The sequence below is a fragment of the Lithobates pipiens genome, unplaced genomic scaffold (genome assembly GCF_037356315.1).
Source record: "Lithobates pipiens isolate NorthernLeopardFrog02 unplaced genomic scaffold, aLitPip1_a1.2 Scaffold_3, whole genome shotgun sequence".
NCBI lineage: Eukaryota > Metazoa > Chordata > Amphibia > Anura > Ranidae > Lithobates > Lithobates pipiens.
The window spans coordinates 275,100,523-275,126,505 of NW_027507790.1; the positions used below are offsets into that span (position 1 = coordinate 275,100,523).

The 25,983-nt window shown below is 45.1% G+C and overlaps 1 protein-coding gene across 1 annotated transcript in view; it reads right to left on the reverse strand.

The window, feature by feature from the left end:
• Positions 1-417: 417 nt before the first annotated feature.
• LOC143940046 (vomeronasal type-2 receptor 26-like) overlaps positions 418-25,983 on the reverse strand; it is a 244,209-nt gene continuing 218,643 nt past the window's right edge. The window contains exon 6 of the mRNA XM_077461094.1: positions 418-1,910. Coding sequence (XP_077317220.1) covers positions 1,018-1,910 — 893 coding nt within the window. The 3' untranslated portion in view covers positions 418-1,017. The remainder of the gene's footprint in view (positions 1,911-25,983) is intronic.

The window sequence follows — 25,983 nt, forward strand, 5'->3', positions numbered from 1 at the left end:
ACACACTACACAAGGCCGCCGCGCTGGCGGCCTTATATAGTGTGGGGCGTGTACTACACAGCCTGAGCTATGATTGGCCACAGGCATCCTGCCTGTGGCCATTAATGGCTCTCCTCGCTGCTGGCGCTGCGATTGGCCAAGCATGCGAGGTCACAGTGCATGCTTGGCCAATCATGAGCCAGCAATGCACTGCAATGACACAGTGCAGTGTGGGCCGTGAGCGCCACACGAATTTGGCGCGAATGGCCCATATCGTTCGGAATTCGCCGAACGGACGAACAGCCGATGTTCGACTCGAACACGAAGCTCATCCCTACTCTGGAGCATTGTATGGGGAAACCGAATTCTACTTCTTGGCAGCAGTTTACAAAGACATTTATACAAGGAGACAGATTTTTTATTAGGTCCTAAAAAGAACATATTCTTTAAAATGAACTCAACTTATCATTTAAAATGTGAACTTCCTAAGAAGATGCTCTCATCAACTTTAACTAGTATGGATTTATTTTATTACTACACCAGCAAAAGGTATTTATTAATATAGCGCATACATACAATATATTTAAAGTGATCCTGACACTAAAAATACATAACAAGCAGCTTATAGAAGAACATGTTTAATATTTAACTTCTGGAAAGGTGGTGAGTGAAATCTTCTCTCTCTTGAAGAGTGATGGGTGGCTCTGGTATCGGACACATTAGGATGATTTGAATAATTTGTCCCCCTCTGATCACTGTGGTTCCTCCTCAATAAGTGACTACATTGTTCTGCAGTGAAATAACGGCTGGTGGGAGGAACCACAACACCCAGCATGAGACAAGGTTTCCAACAAACCCAAAGTGTGCGATACTAGCGGGGTGCAGAGCAACAAAATAGATTTACTATCCATTGGAGAGGTAAGTATTAAGTGTTTATATTTAACAGTGTTCATTCTCAATACACTAGGAAAATACTAAAATTACCAATAATAGAGATAATGCTATAACTACTGGTAATCCAGTGTTTCTCCATACATATTAGCGGATATTTTTTTTTGTATTCAGATCAGGCCTGATCAGAATTATGTAACATTTTGGGAAAAATATACAACCAACAAGTCCAATACTTGATGCCATTATAGCAAAGCACTCCACAGCCACCATGTATTTCCCTCTGGTACTCAGATAGGCCGGGATCATGGCAATCCAGACACTGCAGAACACCAGCATGCTGAAGGTGATGTACTTGGCCTCATTAAAACTGTCCGGTAATGTTCTGGCTAAAAAGGCTATAATGAAACTCACAGCTGCCAGAAGCCCCATATATCCCAGGACAGAGTAGAAGCCGATAACTGAACCCTCATTACACTGAATGATGATCTTCCCCTGATAAGAGTGAGTGTCCTGATCCTGGAAGGGGGCAGAAATGGACAACCAAGTGACACAGATGATGACTTGAACCAGTGAGAAGACACAAATGATAGAATTGGGCAGTTTGGCTCCCATCCATTTCCTCCAGGGACTCCCAGGTTTGATGGCTTTAAAAGCAATACACACCATGATACTTTTGGCAAGGAGAGTAGAGACAGCAACTGAGAAGATGACACCAAAAGAGGTTACACGCAGCATGCAGGTTACATCTACTGGATGGCCGAGGAACAAGAAGACACAGAGGAAGCTCAGCATGATGGAGACCAGGAGAAGATAGCTCAGGTTCCGGTTATTAGCTTTAACAATGGGGGTTTCCTGGTAATGTATAAATATCCCCAATATGAAACCAGTCAGAAGACAACAGAGGATGGAGACAGCTGAAAATACTGCAACAATGGGATCATCAGTGTAGGAGAGAAATTCCATCAACTTTCGAACACACTGATCCTTACTCTCATTTGGCCATTCTTCATCAGGACATTTCATGCAGTTTTCACTGTCTGCAGGAAGTACAATACAAACACAATGAAAATCGAGGTTAGAGCTTCTGAGAAAATGAATTGTCTTGTGTTGTCTCACAGCTAGCAATGGGATTTCTATCAGTGCATTGTAGGGAAGCAAAAAGAGAATATAATAAATAAAATATAATATAAATATGAATATAATATAAATATAAATTATAATCTAATATATGACCTAAATATATCATTTATTGGCGCACTCCCACGATCACTTGGACACAGTGCATCACTGATTGGCAGATGGGCTCTAAGATTGGCCCTTCTGATTGTCCTGTTACTTAACCATACCTCTGCCTGCCACCAAAACTGACCACGCCTCTGCCCGATGCATATACTGACCCTGGTCTGTTTATGGATCATGTTCCTGCCTGCTGCCTGGATGTCAGTCAGCTGCCCCAAATAACCCTGGATTGTTATGGACTATTTTCCTGCCTGCTTCCTGCATGTCAGCCTGCTGCTGTACTGACTTTGGCCTGTTTATAGACCATGTTCCTACAAGACACCAGTCCCACTCATTCTCTTTCAAAAACCACACTGATAAAACCTCAGGTGGGTGTTTCATTTACAAAATGTGGTTATTTTGTGGAGGTTTCCATTGTCCTGGTGCTCCATGGTCTCAAAAAATGTGATAGGTAGTCAGGAAATTAGATTTGTAATTTTCTGCCCCTAAAACACTATAGGTGCTCCTTAAATGTTGGTCTCTCTCTTAGGGTTGCCACCTCATCCCTTTAAACTCGAACACATATGAATTCCACAGGTTCTGTGGCTGATTAAGGTGGTAATTAAACTCACTTGCATTAAATTAGCCTCAGAACCAGAGGCGTAACTAGAAACTGCAGGGCCCCGGTGCAAGAAATCAGTACAACAAAGTAAAACATTTCTGTGCAGCCTGTGTCCCCAGTGAAACCTGTGTCACCAGTGAAACCTGTGTCACCAGTGCAGTGGTGGTACTGGAGGGGGGTGGCGGTGGTACTGGAGGGGGATGGTGGTCCTGGAGAGGGGTGGTAGTGGTACTGGAGGGGGATGGTGGTCCTGGAGAGGGGTGGTGGTGGTACTGGATGTGGGTGGCGGTGGTGATACTGGAGGGGGGTGGCGGTGGTGGTACTGGAGGGGGGTGGCGGTACTGGAGGGGGGTGGCGGTGGTACTGGAGGGGGATGGTGGCCCTGGAGAGGGGTGGCGGTGGTACTGGAGGGGGTGGCAGTGGTACTGGAGGTGGTGGCGGTGGTACTGGAGGTGGGTGGTGGTGGTGGTGGTATTGGAGGGGGGCTGGTGGTACTGGAGGGGGATGGTGGTCCTGGAGAGGGATGGTGGTGGTGGTAGTGGAGTGGGCTGGCGGTCCTGGAGGTGGGTGGCGGTGGTGGTACTGGAGGGGGGGTGGAGGTGGTACTGGAGGGGGATGGTGGTCCTGGAGAGGGGTGGCGGTGGTACTGGAGGTGGTGGCGGTGGTACTGGAGGTGGGTGGTGGTGGTGGTACTGGAGGGGGGCTGGTGGTACTGGAGGGGGATGGTGGTCCTGGAGAGGGGTGGCGGTGGTACTGGAGGTGGGTGGTGGTGGTACTGGAGGTGGGTGGCGGTGGTGGTACTGGAGGGGGATAGTGGTCCTGGAGAGGGGTGGCGCTGGTACTGGAGGGGGATGGTGGTCCTGGAGAGGGGTGGCGGTGGTACTGGAGGTGGGTGGCAGTGGTGGTACTGAAGGGGGGGTGGTGGTACTGGAGAGGGTTGGTGGTGGTACTGGAGGGGGATGGTGGTCCTGGAGAGGGGTGGCGGTGGTACTGGAGGGGGATGGTGGTACTGGAGGTGGGTGGCACTGGAGGTGGGTGGTGGTGGTGGAACTGGAGGGTGGGTGGTGGTACTGGAGGAGGGTGGCTGTGGTACTGGAGGGGGATGGTGGTCTTGGAGAGGGGTGGCGGTGGTACTGGAGGTGGGTGGCATGGTGGTGGTACTGGAGAGGGGGTGGCGGTGGTACTGAGGGCGGGTGGCGGTGGTACTAGAGGGGGATGGTGGTCCTGGAGGTGGGTGGCGGTGGTACTGAAGGTGGGTGGCACGGTGGTGGTACTGTAGGAGGGGTGGCGGTGGTACTGGACATCAGGGTTCACAGAGGGCCCCCTTGCTTCAGGATCCCCAGAGAGCCCCCCCTTATTTCAGGGTCCCCAGATACCCCCCCTTACTTTAGGGTCCCCAGAGAGCCCCCCTTACTTTAGTGTCCCTAGAAAGTCACCCCTCCTTAAAGAGGTTTCTCTGTACCTTGCTGGACTCCGCTGTGCACCTTGGCCCCCAGCAGATCTCTGTACCCCCCGCACCTGGGGGGAGGCAGCGATCAGCAGCTCTATGATGTTCATGGGCGGCAGGATCTTCCTGAGTCTATACACACACTGGAGAGAGGTTAGCATGGCTGTGAGTGGAGAGCGTGTCTCTCATGTAACAGCAGCACAGAGACACCAGGAGTGAAGTTTAATTTCCCCCTCGTCCATCCTATCTCGCACGGGACACAAAACATACAGCTTATCTGCTCCCCCTTCGGCCCCCCTCCCCTCCTCTCCTGTGTTCTCCTGAATGCCCCCGGAGAACACAGGAGAGGAGGGGGGGGCCAAAGGGGGAGCAGATCCTCTGTGTGTTTTGTGTCCCGTGTGAGAGAGGACGGACGAGGGGGAAATTAAACTTCAATCCCGGTGTCTCTGTGCTGCTGTTACATGAGAGACACGCTCTCCACTCACAGCCCTGTGGATAGCAACTACGCTGGGGCCCCCCCACAGTGATAGAATTCCAGGGCCCAGTGGCAACTGCGACTGTTGCGACCCTGGTAATTCCTCCACTCCTCAGAACCTGTGTAATTCATATGTGTTCGGGTTTCAAGTAATGAGGTGGCAACCCTACTCTCTATGTGGCTAGGCTGTGAAAAAGTCTCACACATTTGGTATTGCCATACTCCAGAGAAGTAGAAGAATGTATTTTCAGGTATAATTCTTATTATGTCCATGCTGTTTGTTAGAAATAACATTCTAGATGGACAACTTTGTGTAAAAAAAAAAAATTAATTTTCTTTCCACATTTTTCATAAACTTGGAAAAAAACAACATATTCAAAAGGCTCATTATGCTCATTGAATATATGTTGGGGTAATTGTTTCTCAAAATAGGGTCATTTTGTGGGTTTTTCCATTGTCCTGGTGCTCCAGGGTCTTCAAAAATGTGATTGGTAGTCAGGAAATTAAATGTATAATTTATGTCCCTAGAACAGGCTTGTGATGCAAACGTCTTTTTACAATATCTGCTGCCAGTTTTTTCTAAATAAAATCCTATTTGGAAACTTTTTTTACACTATGGGGATCTTTGGCCCTTGTATTTTCCTGTTCACATTTTAAGGAGTTTTTACCACCGAAACTGCTTGTGATCATGAGGAGAGAGCGTGAGGAGAGGTTGGCTGTTTTTTCTCCCCTTTCTCGGTCACGGAGACCATTAGGAATTTTACCTACATCCCGCGGGTCTCTTATTGCGGTCTACGCTGACACCAGTTGGTGGGGGCCATATGGTTTGGGGTAACTCATATTCTTGGAAGAACTTTTTTCCTACTGAATTATATCCCCTGATTGTGGACATTGTCTGCATTTTCCTGGACTGTTCTTTATAACACATGAAATGCACAGGATTTAATCATTTGCACTTGTCACTTTATTGTATAGAATATATTTATTTATCTCTTAATATATGTTTGGATTACACTTAGCAAGTGCTGTTTGTTCACAAGGAGCTCACTCAAGTGGATTCATTTAACACTAGCATTACACCCTTTGGTTTGAAAAAGCAGCTGCACTTTTATTTATTTAAATTAAAATGTATTTATTAGTTGGTGCGGGTGGATTGTATTAGATACAGTCAGTGTTCACATGCCCCTAGAATGTCCGAAGTTGCTCCTTAGATATTGGGCCTCTCTATGTGGCTAGGCTGTTAAAAGAATCACCCATGTGGTGTTGCCATACTCAAGAGATGTAAAATAATGTATTTTGGGGTGTAATTCTTAGTATGTCTATGATGTTTCACTTTCTTTCCACATTTTCCAAAAATGCTTGGCAAAAAATGACATGTTCAAAAGGCTCATTATGCCTCGTAGAACATACATCGGGGTGTTTGCTTTCCGAAATTGGGTCATTTTGAGGGTAATTCCATTGTACTCCAAGGCCTCCAGATATGCGATAGGTAGTCAGGAAATTAGATGTGTAATTTATGCCCCTAAAAGGCCTGAAGGTACTCCTTGGATGTTGGGTCTCTCTGTGTGACCAGGCTGTGAAAAAGGCTTACACATGTGGTATTGCTATACTCAGAAGGAGTAGCAGAATGTGTTTTGAGGTGTAATTAAAAGCATACCTATTGTGGTGTGTGAGATATCTTGTTAATTTGACATTTAAAAAAAAAAAAAATCTTCATCTTCAAAAGAATTGTGGAAAAAATTATAGCTTGAAAAAATGCACCATGCCTTTTACTAAAAAAAAACTTTGGACTGTCTTCTTTCCAAAAAAAGGGTCATTTGGGGGGTATTTGTACTACCCTGGTATGTTAGGGCCTCAAGAAATGAGATAGGCAGTCAGTACATCAGGTTTCATCAAGTTTTAGTGATAGATACCATAGCTTGTAGACTCTATTAGTTTCCCACAGACCACATAATATACATTTTACCAAAGAAATGTAGCTGTACAAATATTGGTCAAAATGTATGAAGAAAAAATAATTATTTGCAAAATTTTATAATAGAAACTAAGAAATACAGGGGTTTCTTTTTCAAAATATTTTTTTTTTATATCACAAATGACAAAAAAAAACCAGTGGTGAGTAAATATCACCAAAATACCACCAAAGGAGAGCTCTATTTGTGTTAAAGTGGTAGTAAACCCGCTCATTTTTTTATTTATTTTTTTACCACCTGCAAAGCAAAAGGCATAATGAGCTAGTATGCACCGCATACTAGCTCATTATGAAATACTTACCTTAGAACGAGGCCCCGACATCTGGCCTGATCCACGCCAAGGGAGCTGACATGCTCCCTCTGCGTTTCTTCCGGGTATCGCGGCTCCGGCGCTGTGAGTGGCATGCGCGCGGGAGATTTCATCCCGGCCGGGTCCGGCCACTGTCGGACTTTCAGCCGAGAATCCCCTTGTGCGCATGCGCTGCTGCAGTCAGCGGTGCATACCGAGGGGAAAATCTTCTAAACCGTACAGGTTTAGGAGATATTTTTTTTACCTACAGGTAAGCCTTACTATAGGCTTTCCTGTAGGTAAAACTAAAAAAAAAATGAGTATACAACTGCTTTAAAAAAATGATAACAATTCCATTAGGCTAGAGGGTTAAATAACTGAGTAGGTGTGACAAAATGTGACAGCGCTTAATGTTGAAAATTGGGCTGGCGAGATGTCATAAGTGTCCAGTATTGAGGTGGTTAACTACTTAAGGACCAGCCTTGTTTTGAGATTTTTGTGTGTACATGTTTAAAAAGCAAAATTGTATCAAATACTTACCGTAATTTTCCTTTCCTGATGCCAAACCATGGCAGCATACTAGTGATAGAGCTCTGCCTCTTGACCACTCCCTCAGGACCAGTGAATAGCATAAATGAAGACCTGGTTAGCCACCACCCCATTCTTTTTAACAAGCCACATACCGGAACACACATGGGTGGGCTCATATGCTGTCATGGTTTTGCGTCAGGAAAGGAAAATTACAGTAAGTATTTGATACAATTTTCCATTTTCCTGACGACAACATAGCAGCATACTAGTGATAAATAACTAGCTGATAGGGTGGGATCTATTTGTCAAACCAATATTCTAAATAAGATGAGACAGAGGACTGAATAGTCCTCCCTATAAAGTCCCCTGATGACAAGGCCCCCGGGTCTATTCCGTCAAGTTTAACAGGAATGTTGGAGCCACCGTGATACCCTTGTACAGATGGGTACCACAAATTCTCTTGAATGTGTTTCCTATGAGGCTTTAACCGCTCTAGTAGAGTGATCTGCCCCCCGCCGATGGAGGCTTGTGACCTCTATTCCTATACACAACCAAGCCTGCTAGCATCCTGGCAGTAACCTCTTTCCCTTGATGATTCCCAACTGGAATGACAAAAGGTTTATTTAGATGACCTGAAAGGGACAATTGTGGAGAGATACTCCTTTAAAGTTCTGAAAATGAACAGTACGTGCGACTTTCCTGTGTGATGTTCTGGAAAGTTAGGCAATGTCCACCTGTCTGTTAAATAGCAGTCTGTTGCTATGTTTGATGCAGAATGATCTACAAGATCCAACTTTACTCTTTCTGGAAAGAAAGGAATATATTATATGTATTGCATATAATTTTTTTATTTTTTTATTTTGAAGCTCCAAGAGCTTGAATCTCTGATAACCTTCTGCTTAAAGTTCTTGCAATTGATACTGCCTTGTAAGTGATGGCCTGAACTGAACATTGCTCTGTTGGAACAAATGGTTAAACTGATATGAGATCCAGCAACTGCAATAGATCTTTCTTCCTTGGTGACTGACTCCTCACGACTGCCCTCAAAAGTTGTGCAAACTGAAGGATTCTTGGTCCTTTCAAATGTGTTAATGTCAATATAGCCCACAGTCGTGAGCTATGTGAGGATAGGCTAATGCGTGGAGGAAGAATAGAACAGCTGACACTGGAAGGGCAGTAGGATCAGTGTCTCCCCCAACCAAGAAAAAGAAAACTTGTTCCAGAATTAGACCTAGATGTTGTAAGTAGAATGTCTTCTCGAACACAACAAAAGTAGAGAACACTCTGGAGTGAAACTAGAGCAACCGGAGTTGCCCATCCTCCCCCTTTAGTGACCCTGCTTGCAGCCCCAGTCTGCGTATGTTATGGAGGGGAAATATCTTCTGTATCCTGAAATGAATGGCCAGGGAAAACCGAGGGCCTCCTGGTCAATATGGAGGACTGGCTATTACAACTATGTTCTCCCTTGACAGCCTCAAGGGGAACCTCATTTACGGGGAAACGTTGGGGAAAATATATAAGTTAGATTACAATCCCAGGGAGAGACCAGAGCATCTGCCATTCACGTTTTTGGGGTACAGACAAAATCAGACCAAAGTTTGTGATTACTGTGGGAAATGAGGAGGTCTATCTGTGGTAGGCCCCACCTGTGGACCAGCTCAAGGAAGACCTGGGTCATAGACCCACTCATTGTGCTCTGGGAAGCTTGTATTTGTTCAAAAGCAACCACTGGGAGCTAAACTGTTTTTGAAACTTTGCTGGTGATCTTCTGCCCTAGGCGTTATGGGTTCACCTCTCTCAATAGCATATTGCTGCGAGTTTCATCCTGGAGCTGAATATAGGCAACTGCTGCCCTGTTGCTAAACTGCAAGGAGATTGGTCCTCCTTGACTATGTGTAGTAAGGCCAAAGTGCTAAAAGGGCTGTTTGAACCCCAGCGCATTCAAGATTACGCTCCTTGGCTGGGAATCTCTGCTTGCCTTGACCGAAAGTCCTTGCAGACATGATTTGTAGCCATTCTCTAGTCTAAAGGTCCTAACGGACCGAGAATTCCTCAAGCTCGTTCCATCACCGTAGACCGCTACTCATACTGAGTAACATTTAGTAACTGTGTTCTATCCTGTTTCCTCCCTTGCACTAAGAATTTTAGGTGAAATTTGTGCAGGTACCCCTGCACCCCAGAAATAATCTATATGTATGATGACGTTGTGCCCAGATGACTGAGGCACTGAGAAGCCATCAAACAAGCGGAAGTATTCATCCTCAGAAATCTGTTCCTGACTGTCACCACTGACTGTCACCACATCCTCTGATGGAAATAAAGCACCCCTGAGTACTCCAACCATTGGGATGGAGAAAGGTTGGCTTTACTTTCCCTCTAAAGTGTGAGGATAGGATAGGCATTCTGACGATCCAGCAACAGCCTCCAGCCATGTGGTTATACTGTTTAATGGACTCCGTCTTAAAGATCTCAAAGAGGGCCCAAAAGGGTTCAACCTCTTCCAATCTGCAACTGGACACTAACCAACCTCCCCTGCAAAATCCAAACAGGATTGGGTAGAAAACATGCAATCCCTCTTGAATCTGAGGTGTCTGTAAGTATTGTAGCAACCACCCCCCCCCCCCCCCCCTGCTGTTGTGGTGGACTTGGCAGCTCCAGGGGAGAGAAATGATCTTGAGGAGGAGCAGTGAGGAATCTCCCGAAGTGACCATGAGTGTCTGATACCTTTATCCAAGGCTCTGTACAGCATGCTGTCCAGAAACCCCTGAAATGTGCCTTCTAGGTCTTACCTTAAGAGTCTGGGTATGCACTTGTGTGATTGGCTCATTCGTTTTCCTAGAAGTCTGCACTAAAATACAAGTCAGATTTATGGCATCCACTGTTACAAAAATATCATTTTTTGCAAGATACTCCCAATAGGAATCATGTCTAAAGGGATGCAGACCCTGCCACTCTCCTCAGAGTCCTTCAGGTACAGCAGCTGGTTGATAATTATTAAACCATTCCCATTAGACTCACCCAGTACATCGACTGGATATTGCTTGTCTGCCGACACTTGCAGATGCTACAGTATGTAAAAGCAGGTTGACCATCAGCTTGTTCCGGGTACAGTTTCATCAGCCTGTTTATACGGGCAATATTCTCGAAACCCCTTCCATTCCTCCCCACTTTTGTTTCTAGGAAGCAATACGCAGTGCAGGGTCTCAACCACATGACCTCCCTAGCTGCCAAAGTGCTAGGGTGCTCGTCCAGTGGTTATACAAGCAACTAGGGGGGAAATCCTGGTCACCCTCCCTATTTTGAGTAGCAGACTGCTACATCTATAATATATGTAGCAATGACCCTGGACTCCTTCAGTCCAATGAGAACCTCCGGAGCCTTGAGTTGTTGACCTCCCACCACATGCGTCATAAGGCATAGTAGGTGCAGATCATGTCTTTGGATTGTGGCGATAAACCCACACAGGGAGAGCTTATAAACTTCAACACAAGCATTAGCATGTTGGGAATTGAACCAGCAACCTCAGTGCTGCTAGACAGAATCGCTACCCACTTAGCCAGCAGGCAGCCTCTGCAAAGTAGATTCATGGGCGCCAGACACCTAGGGTGTGCCACCTGTCAAGGATTCAGCCGGATAGTTTGGGTTTTGAATCAAGTGTCAGGGTTTCAGTCCACCTGAGACCCTGACATATTACCCAGACCGGGCTGTGGCTCCCAAAGGTTCCCAAATGTAAGCCGAGATAGTCAAACACAAATCCGTGTAGGCATAGTCACTGCTTGCTGAAGTCCTTGGATGATCTTCCAATGGGACCCTTTGGGTGGGTGGCTAGGCTGAGGTAAACTCAGACAAGGAATCTCGTACTACCTTCTTCAGTAATGATGAGACTTGCACAGTGTCCTTCTCCCTGTCTACTGCAGACTCCTCTAGACAGTCTTTGCACACCAATTTATTGGATATGGGGTCTGCGCCACAAGCCCAGCCTGATTTCTTGCTGGAACACCTGTATTGCTCTGGAGAAGAGGAGGCGCGATGTGCTCTTTTGGATCTTTTTTTTTTTTTTGCCCAGGAGCGACGTCTGGAGCTATGCTCCTTTGGAGAACACCTGTCCTCTCTTGTTCTTTAACTCGGAGAGCGTGAGCGTGTCGAGCTGAAACATATCAAAGCAAACCACATTAGAGGGCACTCTTTTAAGTACACCTGAAAACATACCAACTGGTGGTCCCCCTACCTTAAAGTGGAAGTAAACCCATCGATTTAAACAGTTAAAAAATAGGGCGTGCCGGGAATGCTAACTGCACATTGGCTGTTCTCTCAGCCAAACTATCAAACCATCCAATGGCTGGTGTCATAATGAATCACATGTGCAGCACCATAGCAGTTGAAGATTAAACAGAGGCAAAAGATGGCAGCTTCCTTGGCTGAAAATGATAGGGGAGTTTACTTCCACTTTAAGTATTGAGGGTCTTACATAAGTGGTGGATGACTCATGGTAGTAGAGAATAAGGGATGGCCAGCAGAAAGAGAGATAGCTAAAAAGAGAAACAGAAGGATGGAGATTGCCAGTAATCTTCTAACATGAAAGTCTGAACACTACAACAAAGCCAATAGCTGAAACAAGCCAAAGAAAAAGAAAGAATGTACCTTTTTTTTTTTTATACAGAAAACTTTCCTACCAGCAGATGGCGACACAGAAGGTCGCTGAGACTGGATCCAGAAAAAAAAACTTCACAGTCTGAAGACAGTCAGGAAGCTGTATATTGCCCATCCCACAGCAGCCCACTGACACTCTTAGGTGATCCTGGGACAAGCAGAACTCGCCCCCAGACTCCTTCTGTTGTTCATGGGCAAATCAAATCACTTTGCCCAGAACCAAAATGGCGCCGGGAGCTTCCATCTGCCAGTGCTCATGTGCGGACTGGACACAGCCCTATGACATAATCGGAAACACCCTAGGCTGGTAAATATGGTGCTGAGCGGCTGCCCCACGCCTATAGGGATACCCTGACACCTACTGCACGGTGCGGCCCATTCCTCATTCACCCGGAACCTACCTAAAGCCAAAAAAGAAGGGAGAAGAGCAGGAGCTGAATAAAACAGGTAAAGTCATAGCCTAACAGACAAGGAAGCCCCTAGAAAAGGAAATGACAGGCTGCTCCCCCCCCCAAAGCTCCGGAACAAAGTCATGCTGAATGGCAAATTTTGTTCCTAAAGAGGAAACACTGCCGGGACCCATCAAAACCACACAGACGAGGGTCTCGCAGGCTTATTAGCAGCCCAAGAATTGAGACTACACACTGGGAGAGGCTTTAACCCAGCCGGATACTGCTCAGCGACAGGGAGAGGGACATAAAATTCCTTAGTTCATCACTGGTGCGTGGAGGTATGAGGAAAACAGGAAGAATAGGATGGTGGCCAACCAGGTCTTCATTTATGCTATTCACTGGTCCTGAGGGAGTGGTTAAGAGGCGGAGCTCTATCACTAGTATGCTGCCATGTTGACATCAGGAAAACAGTTTTTTTTTTGCTAGAAAATTACTTAGAACCCCAAACATTACATATTGTTTTTTCTAACACCCTAGAGAAGTAAATGGCGGTCATTGCAATACTTTTTTTCACACAGTATTTGCGCAGCTTTTTTGGGAAAAAAATCACTTTTTTTGAAAAAAAAAAATAAGACAACATTAAAATTATCCCGTTTTTATAATATTGTGAATGATAACATTACACCAAGTATGTTGACACCCAACATGTCATGCTTCAAAATTTGCGCCCGCTCGTGGAATGACTACTAAACTTTTACCCTTAAAAATCTCCACAGGCGTTGTTTAAAAAATTCTACAGGTTGCATGTTTTAAGTTACAGAGGAGGTCTAGGGCTAGAATTAGTGATCTCGCTCTACCGATCGCGGCGATACCTCACATGTGTACTTTGAATACCCTTTTCATATGCGGGCGCTACTCCTGTATGCGTTCGCTTCTGCGCGCGAGCTCGTCAGGACAGGGGACGATAAAAAAAAAAAAAGAATGTATAATTCATTATTTTACCTTTTTTTTTTTTTACACTGTTTTAAAAAAACTAAACTTTTATTCCTATTACAAGGAATGTAAACATCCCTTATAATAGAGAAAAAGCATGACAGGGCCTCTTAAATATGAAATCTGGGGTCAAAAAAAATTGTAATTTCAAAAAAATATTTAAATAAAATTGGCCCTTTAAGAGTTGTGGGCGGAAGTGAAGTTTTGACGTCGCTTATGCCCAGCAATTGTATGGAGATGGGTGAGAGCCATCTTCCCCTCACTCGTCTTCATACCTGACAGGAGACAACACGTGACCGCCTCCGCTGCTGCCAACGGCTCCAGTAAGCGGTGGAGGGCACCGGATAGCAGTGGGAGGGGGGAACCTCCCCCACCACCGATAAAAGTGATCTCGCAGCGAATCTGCCACAGAGACCACATTTATCTTGTAGCAGACCGCCCACTGAAGACGAGGATACCGGGGTTATGGCAGCTAGCCTCCTTCAAGCAGCCGAAGTAAAACTGCAGCGGGCGGATAGATAGATAGGTAGATCAAACTGTTGAACCACTACATACTGACTGCCCATTGGTAGGTGTTAAAATTAAAACAAAAAGTTGTTGGTGTCATAAGACATGATAAATTGAAATAAAAAAGGAATGCCCAAGAAATTTGCTATAGGCAGAAAAATGATAATAGTGAGTTTCAATTTAAATTGGATGAAAACCTCGGAAATGAACATCTCTTAATTGCTAGCTTTTGGTCTGTTCAATCAATAGAGTTACATAGTGTGTAAGGTTGATTTCAGACACCAGTCCATCTGGTCCAACCTCTGTTAGTGAGTGTGTATGTGATTAACCACTTTCAGACCGGACCATTTTGCTGGTCAATGACCAGAGGTCTTTTTACAATTTGGCACTGCGCTGCTTTAACTGGTAATTGCGCGGTCATGCAATGTTGTACCCAAACGAAATTTGCGTCCTTTTCTTCCCACAAATAGAGCTTTCTTTTGATGGTATTTGATTGCCTCTGCGATTTTTATTTTTTGCGATATAAACGTAAAAAGACCGCAAATTTTGAAAAAAAATGATATTTTCTACTTTTTGTTATTAGAAAAATCCAATAAACTCAATTTTAGTCATACATTTAGGCCAAAATGTATTCAGCCACATGTCTTTGGTAAAAAAAAAGTCAATAATTGTATATTTATTGGTTTGCGCAAAAGTTGTCACATCTACAAACTAAGGTACGTTTTCTGGAATTTACGCAGCTTTTAGTTTACGACTGCCTATCTCATTTCTTGAGGTGCTAAAATGGCAGGGCAGTACAAAACCCCCCCAAATGACCCCATTTTGGAAAGTAGACCCCCTAAGGAAATTGATAAGTGGCATGTTGAGCCCATTGAATATTTTATTTTTTTGCCTCAAGCGATTGAATAATGACACAAAGTTGTCACTAAATGATATATTGCTCACACATGCTATGGGCATATGTGAAATGACACCCCAAAATAAATTCTGCTGCTTCTCCTGAGTACGGGGATACCACATATGTGGGACTTTTTGGGAGCCTAGCCGTGTACGGGGCCCCGAAAACCAAGCACCGCCTTCAGGCTTTCTAAGGGCGTAAATTTTTGATTTCACTTCTCACTACCTATTACAGTTTTGAAGGCCATAAAATGCCAAGATGGCACAAAACCCCCACAAATGACCCCATTTTAGAAAGTAGACACCCCAAGCTATTTTCTGAGAGGCATGTTGAGTCCATGGAATATTTTATATTTTGCCACAAGTTGCGGGAAAATTACAAACTTTAATTTTTTTTAATTTTTTTTTCACAAAGTTGTCACTAAATGATATATTGCACACACATGCCATGGGCATATGTGAAATGACACCCCAAAATAAATTCTGCTGCTTCTCCTGAGTACGGGGATACCACATGTGTGGGATTTTTTGGGAGCCTAGCCGCGTACGGGGCCCCGAAAGCCAAGAACCGCCTTCAGGTTTTCTAAGGGTGTAAATATTTGACTTCACTCCTCACTACCTATTACAGTTTTGAAGGCCATAAAATGCCAAGATGGCACAAAACCCCCACAAATGACCCCATTTTAGAAAGTAGACACCCCAAGCTATTTGCTGAGAGGCATGTTGAGTCCATGGAATATTTTATATTTTGCCACAAGTTGCGGGAAAATTACAAACTTTTATTTATTTTTTATTTTTTTCACAAAGTTGTCACTAAATGATATATTGCTCACGCATGCCATGGGCATATGTGAAATGACACCCAAAATAAATTCTGCTGCTTCTCCTGAGTACGGGGATACCACATATGTGGGACTTTTTGGGAGCCTAGCCACGTACGGGGCCCCGAAAACCAAGCACCGCCTTCAGGCTTTCTAAGGGCGTTACAGTTTTGAAGGCCATAAAATGCCAAGATGGCACAAACCCCCCCCCCCAAATGACCCCATTTTGGAAAGTAGACACCCCTAAATTTAGGGGTACACTAGTGAGACTAGGTAATAAATGGCGGGTGCCCTGAAACTATAAAAAAAGAACTAACCAACCAGCGTCACCTGTAACAGTTATATGGTGATCACTGGTGAAAGGGTTAACTAGGGGGCAATCAGGGGGCTTTATGCGGTAGTATATGGGGGTCCCTGGCGCTATAAAAAGCTGCGGCGAACCTAAATACCTACCTGCCTAACTAGCGTCACCTGTGACACTAATACAGCGATCAGAAAAACGATCGCTTATTAGGCTGGGTTCACACTGGAGCGATGCAGGAACGCCACGAATCCGCGGCGGGTTCCCGCATCGCATGCCTCACGGCGGCAGTTCACACTGCCCTATGCGAACTGCTGGGAGTGTCAGTGAAATGTTAATGACACCCCCAGATCAGTTCGCATATCGCAGTGCGACCTGCAAACTCGGATCGCATGGTGTGAACACCCATGCGATCCGATTCTGCTGCGGACCAAAAAAAAGGGTCCCGTGTGAGTTTGCAGCGGGTGCGGCGGGTGCGACACGAATTCAGCCATACTATCTGTATACTATCTGTATGGCTGAACTCGAATCGCACAGAGATCGGATGTGATTTGCACTGCAGTGCGGTGCGAATCACATCCGTTCTCATAAACCGCTGCAATGTGAACCCAGCCTTAGTGACACTGGCGACGGGGGGTGATCACGGGGTTAAATCTTTATTGGGGGGGTTAGGGGGGTACCTTAGAACTAAAGGGGGCTAACCCTAACTGCCCTAACAGTTATTACAGTCACAAATGACACCCGCCGGGTGATCAGGGGGTTAAACCTTTATTAGGTAATAAATGGCGGGTGCCCTAAAACTATAAAAAAATAACTAACCAACCAGCGTCACCTGTAACAGTTATATGGTGATCACTGGTGAAAGGGTTAACTAGGGGCAATCAGGGGGCTTTATGCGGTAGAATATGGGGGTCCCTGGCGCTATAAAAAGCTGCGGCGAACCTAAATACCTACCTGCCTAACTAGCGTCACCTGTGACACTAATACAGTGATCAGAAAAACGATTGCTTATTAGGCTGGGTTCACACTGGAGCGATGCGGGAACGCCACGAATCCGCGGCGGGTTCCCGCATCGCATGCCTCCCGGCGGCAGTTCACACTGCCCTATGCGAACTGCTGGGAGTGTCAGTGAAATGTTAATGACACCCCCAGATCAGTTTGCATATCGCAGTGCGATCTGCAAACTCGGATCGCATGGTGTGAACACCCATGCGATCCGATTCTGCTGCGGACCAAAAAAAGGGTCCCGTGCGAATTTGCGGCGGGTGCGGCGCGAACTCGAATCGCACAGAGATCGGATGTGATTTGCACTGCAGTGCGGTGCGAATCACATTCGTTCTCATAAACCGCTGCAATGTGAACCCAGCCTTAGTTAAACCTTTATTGGGGGGGTTAGGGGGGTACATTAGAACTAAAGGGGGCTAACCCTAACTGCCCTAACAGTTATTACAGTCACAAATGCAAAAAAAAAATGCAATTGGTGTCACTGTGACTGGGGGGGCAGGGGTAATTGGGGGGGGTGATCGGGGGGTGAAGGGGGGTTGTGAGTGTGCCTGGCATGTTCTACTGTGTAGTGTCGTGTTGGTGCAACTCACCGATCCTCTCTCCTCGGTGCCGGAACGAAAAATACCGACACGGAGGAGAGATTACATCACTTCCTCTCCTGTGTTTACATTACAGGAGAGGAAGTGATGTCACGGAGCATTTCCATTCGTCGGGAGCGATCGCGAGGGAGGGGCCATGAATGAATGGCCGCCCCCTCTTCCCGGATCGCTCCCGAACGAATACCGACCGCCGCAGGCACCGGGGGGGCCCGATCGGGCCCCCCACCCGCGGGAAGGCAGGGACGTATATATATGCCCATATGCCTGCCCGTGCCATTCTGTCGATGTATATCGTCGTGCGGCGGTCGGCAAGTGGTTAAAATGATTGTAAGGTACAAGGTCGTTTACTTTCATGCATTCTATGATTACTGTCAATAACAGCCAGTGGGCCAATGAGGAGAGAATGGGGCGGGGGCGAGCCGCAACTGTAGGTAAATGTAAACACAGAGCAGTGACTTGGGAGTGAGCCTGTTTGGGTGCCCCTATGGGGGAACTTGGCAGAAGGAAGGGGCCAGGAGCGCCAACAAGGGATCCAAGAAGAGGAGGATCAGGGGGCTGCTTTGTGCAAATCCACTGCAAGGAGCAGGTAAGTATAACATGTTTGTTATAAAAAAAAATAATAATCTGGCTTTACTATCACTTTAAGTCACTACCATGTCCTATATTCCCAAATTCCTATATATTGTGATTGTGATACCCATTTGAAAGTTTTTTAAAAATAAATATACACTCAAACATCCTTAGCACTGTTCCCCCTTCCCCCCCCAAACTCATTGAGTGGCTGTGTGTCTTTCTAAGTGACCTGGGATTAAATACTTTCCTCCCAATGCTAGAATCACCATTTAGATATTTGTAGAGATGGGCCAAACACCCCTTGGTTTGGATCGTGCCTGAACTCTGTGAAGACGAAGATGGAGAAGAAGAAGAAAACTGAAGGAAGAAAGAAGATGGAAGAAGAAGCGCAAAGAAGAAGAAATTAATAAAGGACTTGTCAAAAATCATCATGTCAACCTTTTTGACACTTTTTTTGTGAAATGATAGGGGTACATTTGTACCCCATTACAAATTCACACAGGGGGGCCGGGATCTGGGGATCCCCTTGTTAAAGGGGGCCTCCAGATTCTGATAAGCCCCCCCGCCCACATATCTCCACAACCACCGTGCAAGAGTTGTGGGGATGAGGTCCTTCTCCCCATCAACTTGGGGACAAGGTGCTTTGGGGGGCCATTACCCCAAATCACTCTCCCAATATTGAGGGCATGTGGCCTGGTATGGTTCAGGAGGGGGGCCGCTCTCTCATCCCCCCTCTTTTCCTGCGGTCTGCCAGGTGACGTGCTCGGATAAAGGTCTGGTTTGGATTTTTGATTCCCAAGAATATTGGTTAGGATTGCGGTGCTGTATTATACGTTGCAGCCTTATGATTAATGGTGCCCGTTTTTCTAATGGGATCAGTGCAAGCGATCATATTGCTCGCAAGTAATTAACAAAATAAGGGGGAGGGATCTTGTATGGCTAAGTATAGGAGTTATTCCTGCGCCTAATCAGGAAGGGGAATAGTTTTTTAGTGCCGCTGCACACACTGAATACGGGGTACCTGAACCCCAAAGAATCAAGAAAGGTAAGAGAGTAGTGGTGCGCAGTACTAACTCAGGAAATATTGGCCTACAAAATCTGTAGATACTATAGATGCAGGTGTTTAAATGCTAGGTGTGTGGCCACCCAGACCAAAAAATGTATTGGGAGCTTAATATGTACGTTCTATGAGGGAGCGTGCGAAAACCTCACCACTATCACATAATAGTGTTTGGGATGTATATTGAAGTGATATAAAAAAAAAAAAAAAAAAAAAAAAAAAAAAAAAAAATATAGTGGTAAAAAACTAAATAATTTCTGATGTGATTTTTTAGGGTGAGCATAGGACTCTAAAATAGCAATGCTAAGCAGTAAATAGGTCCGTTCTTACAGCATCCCATAGGTAAAATCAATATATAAGAATTGTGATAAAAAATATATTGCGATTTGTTGCGACTAATCCAATCGCATAAAAAGTGCTGGTGCTAAGTGATACAATAAACGTGTTGCAATGTCTACTACACCGTGAACAACAATGTATAAATACACAATTATTAACTAAAAAACAGTTTAGTGCAAAAAGAAAAAAAGGAGATAGCTACTTGTGATTAGCAAAGAAATCGCATAACGTGCCAGTGTTAGACAAATTGAGTTGGATGCGTATGGGTGTCTCTTCACCCTATACTAGGTAATAACTGCAGTGAAGTGAGATAAATTCATGCAAAATTGGCACAGAAAAAAATTGAAAAATGCAGCATTAAAAACGCATAAAAAATAAATGTTACAGGTGAAAAAAACTATCTAACAATAATGCAAGTGAAATAGTGCTCAATGGTCAGAAACTATATGACATATACATTCCACAATAACGTGTGTAAAAATTGTGTCCATATACAACATGTGCGACAACCAATAGCGATTATATCCAAAATCGCATCAGGTAAAAAATGCATGCAGTACTGGTGTTAAGTGCTATATGAACTATAGCGATCTGGTCGGTGGTGATAGTAGTGAAAAATATCCCACGTGGTCCTGTGTACTTAGGATATGGGTGTCCCCTTACCTTACAGCTGTAAGGTAACAGCATGTAACATATATATCCTCAGGGTTCCTGGTGGTCTTTATCCCACGAGGTCTTGTTACTGTGTCCCCGTCTCTTGCCTATTCCGCTGTGTGGTCACCTGATGAAGTCACGTGACCGTGACGAACACGCGTCGGGACGCTACCGGAAGTGACGCAATCGAGCTCGCAGCTCGTTTATACTCTATGCTTGAACTGTGTTTGTTTGTGAGTATCTCTTTGTTTCTTGAATAAATTGAAACTTTGTTCATAAATACTACACTATGGGGCTCCCTTCCTCCTTATTTGCTTAAATCCCCTACATAACCTGCTGAGGTAACCATCCCCTCCCCTATACTGGGCATCGCTGAACAACCAATTTAAAGTGACCACACAGCGGAATAGGCAAGAGACGGGGACACAGTAACAAGACCTCGTGGGATAAAGACCACCAGGAACCCTGAGGATATATATGTTACATGCTGTTACCTTACAGCTGTAAGGTAAGGGGACACCCATATCCTAAGTACACAGGACCACGTGGGATATTTTTCACTACTATCACCACCGACCAGATCGCTATAGTTCATATAGCACTTAACACCAGTACTGCATGCATTTTTTACCTGATGCGATTTTGGATATAATCGCTATTGGTTGTCGCACATGTTGTATATGGACACAATTTTTACACACGTTATTGTGGAATGTATATGTCATATAGTTTCTGACCATTGAGCACTATTTCACTTGCATTATTGTTAGATAGTTTTTTTCACCTGTAACATTTATTTTTTATGCGTTTTTAATGCTGCATTTTTCAATTTTTTTCTGTGCCAATTTTGCATGAATTTATCTCACTTCACTGCAGTTATTACCTAGTATAGGGTGAAGAGACACCCATACGCATCCAACTCAATTTGTCTAACACTGGCACGTTATGCGATTTCTTTGCTAATCACAAGTAGCTATCTCCTTTTTTTCTTTTTGCACTAAACTGTTTTTTAGTTAATAATTGTGTATTTATACATTGTTGTTCACGGTGTAGTAGACATTGCAACACGTTTATTGTATCACTTAGCACCAGCACTTTTTATGCGATTGGATTAGTCGCAACAAATCGCAATATATTTTTTATCACAATTCTTATATATTGATTTTACCTATGGGATGCTGTAAGAACGGACCTATTTACTGCTTAGCATTGCTATTTTAGAGTCCTATGCTCACCCTAAAAAATCACATCAGAAATTATTTAGTTTTTTACCACTATATTTTTTTTTTTTTTTTTTTTTTTTTTTTTTTTTATATCACTTCAATATACATCCCAAACACTATTATGTGATAGTGGTGAGGTTTTCGCACGCTCCCTCATAGAACGTACATATTAAGCTCCCAATACATTTTTTGGTCTGGGTGGCCACACACCTAGCATTTAAACACCTGCATCTATAGTATCTACAGATTTTGTAGGCCAATATTTCCTGAGTTAGTACTGCGCACCACTACTATCTTGTATGGCTGCTCTCCTTAACCACTTACAGACCAGACCATTTTGCTGGCTTTAGACCAGACCACTTTTTGCCATTTGGCACTGCGTCGCTTTAACTCACAATTGTGCGGTCGTGCGACGTGGCTCCCAAACAAATGTGACATCCTTTTTTTTTCCCCACAAATAGAGCTTTCTTTTGGTGTTATTTGATCACCTCTGTGGTTTTTATTTTTTTGCGCTATAAACAAAAATTGAATGCCAATTTTGAAAAAAAACTCATTTTTTTTTACTTTTTGTTATAATAAATATCCCCCAAAAATATATAAAAAAAACATTTTTTCCCTCAGTTTAGGCTGATACATATTCTTCTACATATTTTTGGTAAAAAAAAAATCGCAATAAGCAATTATTGATTGGTTTGCGCAAGGTTATAGCATTTACAAAATAGGGGATAGTTTTATGTCATTTTTATTATTATTTTTTTTTTTTACTAGTAATGGCAGCAATCAGCGATTTTTATTGTGACTGCTACATTATGGTGGACACATCGGACATTTTTGACACATTTTTGGGACCATTGTCATTTATACAGCAATCTGTGCTATACAAATGCAGTGATTCCTGTGTAAATGACACTGACAGTGAAGGGGTTAACCAGGGGGTGGCAGTGTAGGGGTTAAGTGTTCCTAGGGGTGTGTAACTAACTGTTGGGGGCTGGGCTTTGTTTTAGTGAACACTGATCTCTGCTCCAATTACATGGAGCAGAGATCAGTGTCACTTATTGCTAGGCAGAACGGGGAGATGCTGTTTACAACTGCATCTCCCTGTTCAGCCTCCCCGGCAGACGAGTGCACCGCCGGCGGCACGCACGCGATGGCAGGCGGCATTTAAAAATGGACGTACCTGTACGCCAACATGCCTGCCCATGCCATTCTGCCGACGTACATCGGCGTACGACGTTTGGGAAGTGGTTAAATGATGTGAGGTGTACCAAGATGGCACCACCTCAGATGACGACCTATGACGAAATGCATAAGTCTGAGCTATGCACATCATTTCCGGTTATACGAGGCTCCAGCTGTTGGAACGCACGCCGACCAAAACCATTCGGTTTTTAAATAGCAGAACTGTTTTTTTTAACTCTACCCATCCACACACGGGACTATACATGTTCTGTGTTCATTTATTTTATTTTATTTGGTTTCAATTTTAATAAATATTGTCAAACCTGAATCACACTATTGGAGCCCATCCACTTTCTATATCCACTTTGCACCGGAGGGACGTCCTGGGACGTCCTTGACTTTCCATGGTTATATCTGAAGCTACAGAAATCATTCAGATATCAGCTTTTTCAGACAACGATTCCCTACACCATAAGAATGATCATAGCAGCTGTTCCACCGCTTGATCGTTCTTACGGGTGGCGGGAGGGGACGCCTCCTCCCTCCCGCCACCCTCCGGTGCTTCTAGCGACTCGCCACTTCCATCTGTAAGTCAGATAGAGTATCCGCTAGCCTCGGATGGTGATCATAGAGATGGTCACTGGAGTCTCTATGATTGGGCACGATGTTATGACATCACGCCCAGCCTCTGCATTAAAAAAAAAAACGGTGCCGTCTCAGCTGGGAAGGCGTGATTGTTTTTTTTTTTTTTTTTTTTTTTATTTTAGGCGTCCCAGCCTAGAGGTGAGATGTGGGGTCTTATTGACCCCATATCTCACTGTAAAGAGATCATGCCATATTCATATTACAATGGATGTTTACATTCCTTGTAATTGGAATAAAAGTGATCACTCATTTTTATTTTTTTAGTGTCAAACAAAAAAAAAGTAAAATTAACAATAATAAAAAATGTAAAAAAATTTAATCGCCCCTGTCCCCATGAGCTCGTATGCAGAAGGGAACGCATACCTAAGTCCAACCCACATATGAAAACGGTGTTCAAACCACACATGTGAGTAGGGATGAGCTTCGCGTTCGAGTCGAACGTACGTTCGACTCGAACATTGGCTGTTCGTCCGTTCGGCGAAATCCGAACACTTTGGTCCGTTCGCGTCAAATTCGCGTGGCGCTCACGGCCCACAATGCACTGCGATGGCGCAGTGCATTGCTGGCTCATGATTGGCCAAGCATGCACTGTGACCCCGCATGCTTGGCCAATCGCAGCGCCAGCAGCGAGGAGAGCCATGATTGGCCACAGGCAGGATGCCGGTGGCCAATCATAGCTCAGGCTGTGTAGTGCACGCCCCACACTATATAAGGCCACCATTGCGGCGGCCTCGTGTAGTGTGTTGGCGTCTGAAGCAGTGGGTGTTCTGTGTACCTTCAACACAGTATACACCGATCGTTTTCGGCTGATTTTCTATCTTGCTGTTGTGTAGTGGTTATTGTCTGTGTGCCCTGACCGCAGTATACACCACTATATTCACCTCACCTATATAGCTAGTGATCTATCTTTAATAATAGAGCTTGCAGTCAGTAGTATTAGGAGATAGTGCGTGCTGTCTGCGTGCTCTGTACCCAGTACATACCGCTATATCCACCTACATAGCTGTTCTCTATTTGAGCCCAATTGCCATCTGCAGGAGTTATTGGAAGTTGTGTGTGCCTCCAGCACAGCACAGTATACATCTGTATATACCCCTTTATCTCTGCTGTTTTCTGGTTATTGTCTGCGTGCCCTGACCGCAGTATACACCGCGATATTCACCTCACCTATATAGCTAGTGATCTATCTTTAATAATAGAGCTTGCAGTCAGTAGTGTTAGGAGATAGTGCGTGCTGTCTGCGTGCTCTGTACCCAGTACATACCGCTATATCCACCTACATAGCTCTTCTCTATTTGAGCCCACTTGCCATCTGCAGGAGTTATTGGAAGTTGTGTGTGCCTCCAGCGCAGCACAGTATACATCTGTATATACCCCTTTATCTCTGGTGTTCTATAAAAAAGGCATCTGCAGGAGTTAGTGGGTGCTGTGTGCCTCCAGCACAATATAAACTACCCAACTGCTGTTTTACCCAACTCCCTTCAGGCCATTACCATGTCTGGAAGGCCAGCAAGGAGAGGCAGACAGGCGCGAGCCGATAAAAGAGGGCAAGCAGGCTCTGTGTCTAGAGACAACAGTGCTGGTCGTGGACGCGGTGCATTGTCATCAGCACGTGGCCATGGGACATGCTTGTCCTTCTTTTCGGCAGCTGGACATGTTGAACCGCAACATGCCAATGACTTGGTAGAGTGGATGACCAAGCCCTCTTCATCCTCCTCATCCTCTCTCACCCAGTCTCAGGGTAGTAGCAAAGCAGCTGCCAGCGCATCGTCTTCCCTCCTCTCAATGTCATCATCAGTGACTCCTTCCCTAGACCCACCACGTCCTCCTGAGGAGTCTCCTGAACTCTTTGAGCACAGTGTTGGGTACATGCTCCAGGAGGATGCCCAGTGTTTTGTGGGCTCTGATGATGACACTCAGCTAGAGGAAGGCAGTAGCGTGAGCGCAGAGAGAGGGGATGCTCAAGAAGGACAGCAATCTGGCAGTCATGTTCCACAAGCTGCAGCATACTGCCAGGTTTGCTACAGCGATGAAGAGGGAGGGGATGATGAGGGCACTGACTCCACGTGGGTGCCTGGAAGGAGGGAGGAGGAGGAGGCACATGTCCAACGAGGCAGGATGCCCTCCGGGGGCCAGCTTAGGGGCAGCACACCGAATGAATCACACCGCAGAGCTCCGTCTGTGCAGAGCGCTGCCTCTGCGCGTTATTCTAAAAGTTCTTTGGTGTGTGCCTTTTTTGAGACGAGTGCATCAGATCGCACCGCTGCTATTTGCAACATATGTCTCAAGCGTATCTCACGTGGCCAAAACATCAGCCGCTTGGGCACCACATGCTTGACCAGACATATGTTAACCTGCCATGCAGCTCGTTGGCAAGCGTACCTCAAAGACCCACACCAAAGAACAAAGCGGACCTCTCCTTGCTCCTCATCAGCTGGCATCTCCAACCCCACTAGACCTTCAGTCCTCTCTGAAACCTGCTCTGAGAGGAATGAAGGTGTAGAATTAGGTGTGTCACAGCCAAGTGCTTCCGGGAACTCTGCTAGCGGTACACCCACGTCCGATTATAGCAGGCAAATGTCCCTGCCCCAGCTGCTGGACCGGCAGAAGAAGTTTACTCCCAGCCATCGACATGCCCAGCGGTTGAATGCTAGCTTGGCTAAATTGCTAGCACTTCAACTGCTGCCTTTTCAGTTGGTAGACTCTGACCCCTTCCG